Raw genomic sequence first — 12,348 nt, forward strand, 5'->3', positions numbered from 1 at the left:
GTGTATGAGTGTATCTTTTCCCCCACATCCTCATCAACATTTATTGTGGTCTGTATTCAGCACACAGGGCACTTTCTGGTACAGCACAGTTCTATGTGGTTTACATGATTTAACTCACAAGTCTGTTTTACAGATAGGGAAATTGAGTGACCAGAGGCTAAGTAGCTACCCAAGGTCTCCCAGCTGGTCACTTCTAGAGCTGTGATTTGGACTTATGAGGTCTGGCTCCAGAGTCCTTGCCCACCAACCACCAAGCAAGTGACTCCAGGAGAAGTTGCAGTCAGGGAGCAGAGTAAAAAGGGGGTGAAGTTGGAGCATGGGGTCAGTGCCTGAGATGGGTGCTGCCAATAATGGAAAGGAGCCCTGACTGGTGAATCCCAGAGGGCAGACCACATTTAGGTCCCTTGAGAATAGTGATCCTGGACATGGAGGGCCATGTCCAGGATCACTAAAAAAGGGACGGAAAATCCATTTTTTCTTCATATCTACTCCTACCAAAAATGAAGGTGTAGATGGATATCTGACTGTTGTTTCAAAAAACATTAAAGAGATCTCATCAACAAACATCTGAAACCTTGTGGATAATATCTGAATATTGTGTAGTATTTCTTTCAGTTGGGCATCAAAAAGCATCTACACAAGGCTTTAACTGGATTCCATATCTTGGTGTGCTGAAATTGCCTTCTCACAGCTCTTAGAATTTGGCATCATATACTTTTGAAGGCTTTCTTTTCTGAATGTGTCATTTTTGAAGGTCTTTTACTAGGCAGATATTTATGAGGTGTGTATTATATATCAAGCATTGTTCTAGGGGCAGAGTATATAACAAGGAGTAAAACATAGATAGTGACCATTAAAGATTTTTTTTAATGCACATTTTTAGGTGGGGCTTACATTACATACTGGTGCATAATATCAGGACTAATCTACTTTTATGAATTTTAAGAAGTCAGATCACATATCCAAGATTCAATGCAGAGGACTTAGTATATTGGTATATACAAATAATATAGACATGAACCTTAAAAACAAATATAAAATACATTTTTGGAAAATGAATCTCATTTTAATATATTTAGGATATTTGCTACTCAAATAATTCCTATGGTAAATATTTCTTTTAAAATAATAGTAAAACTATGAGTGATAATCTATTAATTTTACACATCTATTTTTAAACAAATTCTTATTGACACCAAAAATCATAAAGCATGACAGTCCAATCCTTATATTCAAGGAGATCTTATTTTAGTGCAGAAAGTCCTACATAGAAAATAACTGCATGTATTGATCAGTAAAATAATATTTTGTGGGGTTTTTTTTTTGTGTGTGTGTATGTGTGCTGGGGATTAAACCCAGAACCTTGCATACATGCTAAGCACCCAACTCCTCAATTTTTTAAATGAAATATGTCAGGTTTAAAATATGCATTGAAATATTACACAATTGCTGTTTGGGCAGTTAAAGAACTTTCATTATCACTCTCTATTTGGCTTCTGTTTCATTTAGATTTTTCATGTCCTTCAGTAAATTTATAGTTTTATAAATTTAGACTGATATGAAGTTAGCCTTCTTAGAATCTAATGATGTTCTCAGTATAATTGGTTTTCCTGTTTTATTGTCCCTTAAAGAGAAATAATTTATTTGAGCATCACAATTTAAAACTAATTCATTTCCTTTTAGACAACAAAATTAAGTGTAGAAAAGTATAATGAGATTGCGCAGGTTTTTTCCTCTGTTGAGTACAACAATAGCATTGATGATCTCCAGGAGGTGATGTATATAATTTACCACTGCTACATAATTGACAAGTAATTATGATATAGTTCATTGTTTTCTAGCATATGCTAGCTATTTTGAGATAACTTAGCTTTAAATCTAATGTTGAACATTTAAAATTTTTGAACTCCTAAATATGTGTATTGTTTTGAAGAATTTTGGAAAGTAAAGTTAAAATATTCCTTTATCTTCTCAATAAACCTAGCATTCAACTGTTCAGGGTACTATTTTAAGACTTTCCAGATCTAACACATTTAAAAATTATGAAAATGTTTCTCTCTCTTTCTAGGTAGAGCACTGATAGACATAATACTATTGCCCTCTGACAAAGATCCTCTTCAGCTGAAAGACTGTTTGCCTACTGTAGGAGCATTAAAACATTTGAGGGAATGGCATTCAGCAAAAATTGCTGTAGTGGCACAACACTGTGAAATGTAAGCTTCTTTGGTCATAGTTATTATTGTTTATGTTATCCAAACATACTAATCTCTGTTTAATATACTCCTCATTTCAAAATTATTTTAATGTGACAGGTAAAGTTTTATGTTTACTTTGAGTTATATCTAGAGAATAATCGAGATTTTTTTTTTCATTATACCCAGGATGTTTAAGTTTTTAGTAAATATAATTTATGATGACTTATAATCACTATTGAGCATTGATTTTCCAGACTCATTGTGTACTTTTAAATAGGCTTATGTTTTCCAGCAAGCAGCATGATGTATGTATGTAGGTGTACTCCAGTTGTAATATCATATTTTTGTTTTGTTTTGTGCCAGTATGGAAATAATTATACAGTGCAATCTTTTATGATATTTTACTATTGATCAATTGTGTATTCTAATTTTGATGCTTAAATTACTATTCAGATTGGATTTATTAACTTCATGATTATTAGACAGTGCTTATTGAAATTTACTTCATGTCAAGCACAGCAATATATGCTGATGAGTTAAGAAAGTGAGAAAATATGGTCTTTTTCATGAAAGTGTGGGGAAAAACAGGAATACTAACAAGCGATAAATGAGATAAATCGTAAAATTTCGTGCAAAGCCACATGGGAACAATTTTAGAGTAGTCCTGTTTCAGAGGTAGGTAACAGATGTTAAGCTCTGTGTCTTTGTGTATACATGTGACACATTAAAGCAACATAAGGGAAATATCTATTTCTTCATCCTTAGTAATAGTCTATGAGGATGTGGTATTAAATTAATATGTGACAGACCTTACTCAGAGACTGAATAATAGGAATTCCATGGTATTAGTAGGAAAAAAAAACCAGTGATATAAATTTTGCAATTTTGCCTGTCTTATAGGTAAACTGTAACCATGAAATATAAGCAAAACATAAAGCTGTGTATTTAAATTATCATAATCTTTTTTTTTAATAGAAATTGTCAGAAAATTGTAGAATACCTTTCTGCTCATGTTATATCTTTAGAAGAGCTCAGAAATGCTATTGACTCAAAGGAATTATGGAGGGGAAAGATTCAGATATGGGAAAGAAAGGTAAATGGATTTCTTAATTATTAAGCAGGTCTTTCAACTTTATTTTTAACACAGGTACTTTAAATAAGTCTTATTTTAAATGATTCTATAAGATGTTTTACACAAACACTGTAGAATTTTCTGTAACAATAAAAGTGTTCAGTTATCTGTGATATGTCCACTAGCCACATTGCTATTGAGCAGTTTATTTATTTATTTTATTTGTAATTAAGCACCTTATAAATGACTAGTCATCTGATGAACTGGTTTTTACTTTAGTTCATTTAATTTAGTTTCAATGAAAGTAGTCATTGTGATTAAGTTTTGGAACCTACAATTCTAGAATACAACACTTTTAAAACAGAATTTAACATTAGTCAAATTCATGTTGTTTACCCAAGTTGCTTTATTTTATTGCATGTGTGATCTATTAGAAACATTGCTTAGAGCAGTACTGTGGTACCATCTTGGGTAATCTCCGCTTTCTACTAACCAGGTCTCTAATTTTAAACAATTTTCTTTTAATCTTATCAGACCCTATTTCTCAACTACAGAATGAGAATACTAGGTTAGTTGGATTCCTTTGCTCCTAAATTTCTATAAGTTTCCAATTCCATTTTGGTGTCTTATCATGAAACAATATGGTGGTTTTTATAAGTTGTTTCCATTGTAAAATAAGTGTTTCTATTAATTTATGTATTTTTTAGCTAGGCAAAATTAAAACAAGGAGTTTCTCAGTGCTTGTTCCAGGTGGTATCAGAGCATGAGTAAGCCCTTGTATTTCTCCTAAGATTTTTGGCAATAATCATTACACTATTTTTCCCTTTATAATTCATACTTACTTGTGACTTAATAAAAGCTGTAATTAAGATAGTAAGAATTAATGTGCCAGATCTGTCTTACTGATTTGCATCTTGGTTCATTCTAATCTCAGGAAGGTTTAATCTGCAGGTAAACCATCTTAACAGGAAAAAACATACAGCTAAGTAGTAGAGTGGAAACTCTGATTATCTAGGACAATTGCTTTTGTACACATTTTCTAAAACTGCATATTTAGATTCAGCTAGAAAATGGCAGAGTTTTTTCTTTGTGATTCATTTCTTATTACTAGGAAATTAAATGTCTATAAACCCACAGCATACATTTCCATCTTGAATGTAATCACTTTTTTAGTGGAGAATATCTTTCAGCTAAGAGGCATTATAATGATAAAGGACATGGAATCTAGAGTTATAGTGTCTGCACTATAATTACAACTCTTTTTTCTGTAAGACAGACACAGTAGTTCCAGTTCACAGGTTTTTATAAGATTTACATTAAAGCACAAAATAACCACTGAGTGTTTACTTTCATTTTTGTTGCTGCCATTACTATTATTAGCACCATTACCGTTACTTCTGTAATAATTGATCTTCTTATCAACAAAACATATTGAAGGAAAAACTGTGTGTGAGGCACTGTACTAATATCCAGTAGTGAGTAAGACTAACATCTTCTGCCTTTGCATAATTTACAGACTGGTAGGAAGCCAGATATTGAACAAGTGTATGCAAAGGAGATTGTCTGGTCCTGTGGTTGCATAGAATGGGCTTAGTGTACTCTTGCTGGCTAATTAAGGGTCAATGGGAGGTTTTCATGAAAAATTGATGTTTAAGTTAAAACAGAAGGGTGTGTATGAAAGTGGAAACTACCTTTTGAGCAAAGGAATCAAAAATAAATTTATACGTGGATTTCCTCTTAACTTTTCATTGTAATAAGATGTATTAATCTTCATAATATTATTCATGATGCCTATATTTGTGTTTTTTCTCTTGATTCTTTTCAGTTTGGATTTGAAATTAGTTTTCCTGAGTTTTGTTTAAAGGGAGGAACACCTACAAATTTTAATACATCTAATTTAAATAATTGCTTTCTTGACAAAAAGACAATACCATTAAAGGATAAGAATATTTTGCCAAAGGTAATTGTGTATTTAACATTTTTTTGCCATCATTCATTTGTGAATATTTTTGTTCGAATAATGTATGTTTTAATCTTGAATTATTGTTACTAATGTATGTGCTTAAGTTGTGCTCATTGCGTAATTCTTAAAATTCTTACCATTAAGTGCATGAATTAAATGTTGGTGAAACTATGATTGTTATAGATTTTAAAATGTGATGATCCTAACTTTAAATCATTATAGGCCTGAAACTGCCTTTGGTTAAGACTTTGCTACATGAATTAATTTCCCAATATTGTTTATCATTGCTTACTATAAAAAATTTACTATGATATCCTTTCACAGGAATTTTACGTTCTTTGTTAAAGATTAGCATAATAAGAATGATAATTTCAGACTTTCTCTTTGTAGTATAACATTCATGTATGATAATTTGGGGCTAATTGTCTGATTTTGAGGTACTATTTGCAATGATCTTAGGGTACAACTTCCTCAGTAATGCAAACATCCCTCAGTATATGTATGCACATTTTGTGAGTGTGTGTGTGTGCGCGCGCGCATGCACGCCCGCATGATGCATGTAAAAAAGAGAGAGAAAGAGGAGGGGCTTTAATGGTAAATAAACCCAGTTTTTGAAACTTTATCACCTATTAGGTATTGTATATAAACATATTTATGTACGCAAATATATGTTTATGTATTTCATATTTATGTGTTTTATATATGTATATATTTATGTGGAAAGAGTGAAAGATATGTATCTACACATATATACAACACACATACACAAAATCACATATGGTGAAATCACTCTGCTTTTTATTTTTGGTAGTACTAGGGATCAACCTCAGGGCCTCGCACATGCTAGGTAAGCACTCTCACTGAGCTACATCCTCTGCCTTTAAAATGTAATACTAATTTCTCCAGGATGTAATCTCTTTTCTTTGTCTTTCTTTATCTCCAGCTATTGAAATAACTGTCCTTTTCTAGTCCACTCTAATTTAGTTTCAGGCCCTACCCAAAGAAATACTGAAATATAATTTTTGTGAGTGGGGCTTTCTCTCTTAATTCACAACTATTGCCTTCACTCTTTGTCTAATTTCTACAGTCTTTCCTCCAGAATTTTTTTTTTTTCTTTCATCTTGGCAGACCACTGAACACAAGTTCCCCCAGAATATCTTTTTTTTCTCCTTTTCATTCCTGCAGATTCTCTCTTCACAGGTAGATTTTTTTCTTCTTCAATCTTGGATCACCTGTTCTGCTGAAATTACATAACAGTAGTTGAGAACTCTTGTCATTGCTGCAGACTTCTTTCCATACTTATTTTCTCCTATTAAAATTCTTGTCACTTGCTGGGCACGGTGGTGCATGCCTGTAATCCTAGCAGTTCGGGAGGCTGAGGAAGGAGGATTGTGAGATCAAAGCCAGCCACAGCAAAAAGTGAGGCACTAAGAAACTCGGTGAGACTTTGTCTCTAAATAAAATACAAAATAGACTGGGGATGTGGCTCAGTGACTGAGTGCCCCTGAGTTTGATCCCTGATACCTACCCCCAACCAAAAAAAAAAAATTCTTGTTAATTACTAAGGAGTCTCCATGTCTGTCTACTTTGAAATATAGAATTGAAATGGAAGAAATTCTTGTCTGTTATAGAGGATTACATTTGGGTTGCCAATCTTTTTTTAAAAAGTTGCTTTTTAATATCTATTTTGTAAAGTTTTAAACTCCAAATCACTAATTTGTTTACTTTTATTTTCTTCATAGTATTTATAGTATTAGCAATTCGAATTTCTTTTCTAGGTTTTCCATTACTATGGCCCTGCTTTAGAATTTGTTCAGATGGTACAATTATCAGATCTACCCTCCTGCTATGTGTCAGACATTGAATTTGAGTTGTATCCTTTCACTTGTGGGTTCATTTAAGATTACATTTTCTGTGTGTTGGATATTCTGGTGTAAACATTTAGTATATGTTTATTTTTATTTCATTGTACTCAGTGTTTTAGTGGTGATGCACAAGTAGGACTCCTCATTGTTGAAGTGCTAGGGAAGGAAAAGGAAATTCTTCTTTGTTCATGTCCTGAATTCTGTATTTTTCCAATCAGAAATCTTTCTCTCTAGACAAGCACTTTTGTTTTCATTCAGTGTTTATTATTTTCTGTTGGTAGGGTTATAGAAGTAATACAGAAGTCATTGAGCCTTGCTTCTTCAATGCAGTTATACTGTTCTGTGCCTGAATACAGGCCAGATCTGCTCTCTCACACAGAGTAACATTAACTGAAACTCTGTCTTTCCCATACTCTGTCCAAACACCCCACATACATATTGTGTATGTTTGGTTACTTTTGTTATTATTTTACTTAATGTTTAATACTCCCTAAAAATAACTACCTGCAGGTCATGGTGGTCTATGTCTGTAATCCCAGCAACTCAGGAGTCTGAGACAGGAGCATCACAAGTTCATCACCCTGGGCAACTAAGGTAGACCCTGTATCAAAATAAAAAAAATAAAAGGCTGGGATTGTAGCTTAGTGATAGAGCATCCTTGGGATCAAACCCCAGTGCCACAAAAACAAAACAAAACAAAATCAAAAACCACTTCTCTTTTTTTAAATTCAGGATGCATTTCCATGACTTCTGTTTTTCTGCTGATGAAATCTATAAATGCTGTAAATTATAATACATAGTAGCCACTCAAACATTGTAAAATGAATGGCATTTTATTTTGTTAGCCCCTGCCAAAATTTTCGTTATTTTCTTTCAGATTCCTTTCTACAGAAAGATAACAGAAATGAGGGCATCAGAGAACCTTACCCAGCTGTTTGTCATCTGGCAGTACCAAATAATGTGGTTTTTATTTGTAGTTTTTTAATTTTTTGTTGTTGTTTTTGAAGGGTTTTTGTTAGTTTGTTTTTGATGGGGGGTTTTAAAAGATCAGGCTGGAGAGCCTTTTCAGATTGATCAAATCCTAAAAGACCTCCTCTGCCATATTTAGGAGTTAAATTTTGTTCTAAAGATGATGAGGAACCATAGAAGGATTATAAACCAGGGGGCAGTTTAATCAGAAATCGACTTTACTATTATTATTATTATTATTTTGATACCTGGGATCAAACTCAGAGGTTCTTAACCACTAAGCCACATCCCCAGCCCTATTTATTTATTTAATTTTAACACAGGATTTCACTAAGTTCTTTAGGCCTCACTAAGTTGCCAAGGCTGACCTAGAACTTTGGATCCTCCTCTCTTAGCCTCATAAGTTGAACCACTACACCTGTCTGGAAATAAATTTTAGATCTACTTTTAGTATTTTGGAAAACTGTGGAGCTTGATCTAACAAAGTAACTTTTGCAATGGAGAGCCAGGTTAAAGTATAGAATGTATTAAGAATGTAAAACAGAATATCATGATCTGCTACATGCTTGTAAAGTGAGGAGGCTGGATAAGAATTGGATGATTCCCTATGTTGATATAGATGCCATTGATTGAGATAACAAGGAAAGAGAAGCAAGTTTCATAGAGGAAGAGTAACTCAAGATTGGGTAATAGTTTGAATAGTAATGAGTAGTTACACAATGGGTAGTTGTTAAAAATTTTTATTCATTTTTACATGCATGATTGTATAGAACCAGGTAGTCAGTACCTCCCTGCCTGGCTTTGTGACTGAGGGAGGTACTTTCAGATATAATGTGTTACCAATGTTGCTTTTATCTCTTAGCACCTGTTTGGTCAGAAGCTAGGTAGCATTTGACATATTTGTCTCATGTTTGATCCTTGCTTTTTGCCAGTGGTTTTTAAAATGTTTTCCATTGAAAATCTGGGGATTAAGAGAAAGCTTTCCTGAGTAGTGGTATTGGAAGATAAGTTGAGTGGACAAGGCTCTTGGCCCTCTCCTACTTTAGCCAGAGCAGCTGGCTGTTCTAAATGTTGACTTTCCAGATCTCACATGCAAAAAGTTATCGGCACCCAAAAGGTTTGAAAAGCACAATTTAAATTGTTTTTATGGTTCCACCCCCCACATTTAAACATTAGAACTTTTCTTTCCTAATAATATGCAATATATTTTTTTCATTTTCCTGGTTTTAAGAAAAGTTCTACAACTTGAAAAAGAAAATCCTTAAGTACTGTATTCATGATTCCAGAAAAGGCAGAGGATTCCTAGTTTTGCTACTCATTACTTATTAGGTAGGGAAGAGGGAAGAATGTTATCAATACGTGGGGAAAAGCAGACGAATTTATATATTCTTGAAATGTTCAAGTTTTCTTCCTGCCATTTTTGACATGATTGATGTATAAACACTAGTTGGCTGATGTATCTTTGTATACACTTAGAAAAATACATATGCTATCACATATATTAACAAATAAAAATATTAAATAATAATAAAAATTCTAAGAATTTTTAGAAATATACTTAAGAAATGGATATTGTATATAAAAATTATTGATTAGGTACGGAATACTAGCTGTGTTCTTACATTTTTATTCACAAATTTTTACAAATTTCTTGTTTTTAATTGATTTTATTTTTAAAATACATGCTAGCAGAATATATAAATTTCTTGTTCTTAGTTTATAGTAAAAATATTCAGAACAAATTATCTGAAAAACAGTCTTTAAAGAAAGGAGTAATTGTTAATTTCTGTAGTAGGAATTTTTAATAAATGAATTTAAACAACTTGGGGTAGAGTTGAAATAATCAAACTTATTTTATAGAGTAGAATTATTTCACAGTTACTATTCCCTCATTTCTTTAACTCTGTGGTACAGAGGATTGACAGGAAATAACACCAAGCAGAATTCCATGTTGCTGTTGGAGCAGATTTCTTCTCTGTGTGGCAAGGTATAGTAGAGAATTTTTATGGTGCTTGGTTTTTATACTTAACATTTTAGGATGTGTAATAAAAATTAATATAGCTTGTTAATCTATTTTTGCTTGATAACTTTTTTTTAAATGTAAGAACATAATTTTGTCCCTAATTCATGTTAAAAAAATTTGGACTTTTCACAGTAATATACTTTTCAGACAAAGTGATGTTTTGATTTTAGAAGAAATTTCAGAAAGAAACTTCATAACTGGCAATTGTTATAAAATTTCAAAATTTTAGAATGCATTATTGTTAACCTACTCTTTAAGGCAACATCTCATTTCAATTCTGTGGAAGACACTCACATTTACTATATTATCTTTTTTATGGTAGGACAGGGGTCGAAGTGAGGAAAAGTTTTAAAACTTCACTGAATTATTATTTGTAAATTTCAGTTTTTCCTTAATTCCAATGATATCAAGTAAATTTAAGCAATTTTAATATAGATATGTGTGCATCTCTTTCTCTGCACACACACACAGGCACACACACAGACTCACATACATATAATGAAGTGCTAGAGTTGGTATATTTTTAACCTTTTTAAAATTAACTACTTTAATATAAATATGTGTATATTTCTGTGTATATATATACATATATATATATATATATACATAATGATATACTAGAGTTGGTATATTTTTAATCTTTTTAAAACTATAATATAAAGAATTCTAAGTGGAATTATGTATCTAAAGTGAAAGTACAATTTTTAAGAAGAAAAAAAAAGTTTGGATTTGTTTCTGGTTATTTATCCAACTATTATGTTTCTATGAAAATGATTTTTAATGCACAAGCTATTGACCATATATGCATAACATTTTCTTATCATTTTAACAACAAATAGACTATAGCAAACACTCCTGAAGGGAGAAACTGATTATTGTAATTATAACATTTTTCCCCATGGTACTATAATCAAATCTTGATTATAATTGCCTTAGAAAATTTATACAGTAAAAAAAAAATATATGATTTTGGATTTAAGATGCTTGACTAGAAATACTGGGGAATGATACAGGCCGAAGTATGTTGTTATAGTGTGTGCATGTATGAATATGTAACAACTATAATGCACCAATAAAAAATATGGGAAAAAAGATGCTTGACTATATGATAACTTAATTTTTGACTTCCAGCCTCATTTTCCTATAAATTTAATAATGTTTTGAATAATGTATCAAAGTATTTATTTGATGAACTGGTCTTTGTATGAATATTTCAAGTAATAGTCAGAAACATATCTATAATTTGTTTAATACACATATAAAATGATACTGAAATAGTTATTGGAGATAGGCAACACTAATTTTAGGTGCAAGCTAAACTATTATTATTTATTATCAAATTTTCAGTTGTTTTGTTTTAAATTTCTTATATTAGATTGTCATTTTTATTGCTTTCTTGAACTATAGCTATGAAATGTTAGGACATACTTTATCAGTACATAGGACCTTATAAATCGGTTCTCACTTTAATGAAACAAAAGTGATAATATTTGGAAGCATATTATGTACTTTAGATAACAGATTTCTAAATTTTAAGCACTTTGTTTTTCTTTAACATTGAGTCATAATTTGCATTTACATTTTTGAAAAAAAAATAGATGTTTTTCTTTTTTTTTACACTGCCTATTGTGTGCCAGTTATTTGTTAGGTATTGGAGACAATTAGATAGCTTGGGAAGCTTTCATGTTGCATAAGTTCTAATGGTTTATGTGATAACTCAGTAAATGTCTGTCTGAGCTTATTTATCTTTCCATCTGATTAGCCCTTAAATATAAATGAAAGCTTCTTTGAGTAAATTGCATTTTCTTAGTTTAGGAAAAGGGAAGATTAGGATTATTTAGAATCTGACATACACTAATCTTATGGCCAGGGGATATGTTTTTCATAGGGAGGAATTTCCAAAGCTGTAAGTGTGATTTCTGTAGTGACTGCTTGTTAGGGAGAACCTCCTGAAATGATGGAATTACAGTTTCGAAATGTTGCTTGACCTTTAAATTCTGGAGATAAAATGAGCCCCTAAAAGGATCACACTCAGATCTCTTAGAGCTATTTAATGATTAGTATATGGGTGAGAACAAGCTGTCAGAGACCAAGTTCATTATGAATGAAGTATAGACAGCTGACATATTTATTTGGTAGGGAATTAAATCTTGTGAGATTTAGATGTTTATTTTTATTTTTGTAGCAAATGTTTAATAAAAATTAGGGCATCTCAAAAGAGTGACCAATTCTTTATTTGCTGGGTCATGACACGTTTATAT

The 12,348-nt window shown here is 31.8% G+C and overlaps 1 protein-coding gene across 1 annotated transcript in view; it reads left to right on the forward strand.

The window, feature by feature from the left end:
* Nucleotides 1-3,217: 3,217 nt before the first annotated feature.
* Nucleotides 3,218-12,348, forward strand: part of LOC144254172 (mdm2-binding protein-like) — a 62,884-nt gene continuing 53,753 nt past the window's right edge. Inside the window, exons 1-4 of the mRNA XM_077797169.1 lie at nucleotides 3,218-3,288; nucleotides 5,093-5,227; nucleotides 7,009-7,103; nucleotides 9,979-10,051. Coding sequence (XP_077653295.1) covers nucleotides 7,048-7,103; nucleotides 9,979-10,051 — 129 coding nt within the window. The 5' untranslated portion in view covers nucleotides 3,218-3,288; nucleotides 5,093-5,227; nucleotides 7,009-7,047. The remainder of the gene's footprint in view (nucleotides 3,289-5,092; nucleotides 5,228-7,008; nucleotides 7,104-9,978; nucleotides 10,052-12,348) is intronic.

Source organism: Urocitellus parryii, chromosome 4 (assembly GCF_045843805.1).
Source record: "Urocitellus parryii isolate mUroPar1 chromosome 4, mUroPar1.hap1, whole genome shotgun sequence".
Lineage (NCBI taxonomy): Eukaryota > Metazoa > Chordata > Mammalia > Rodentia > Sciuridae > Urocitellus > Urocitellus parryii.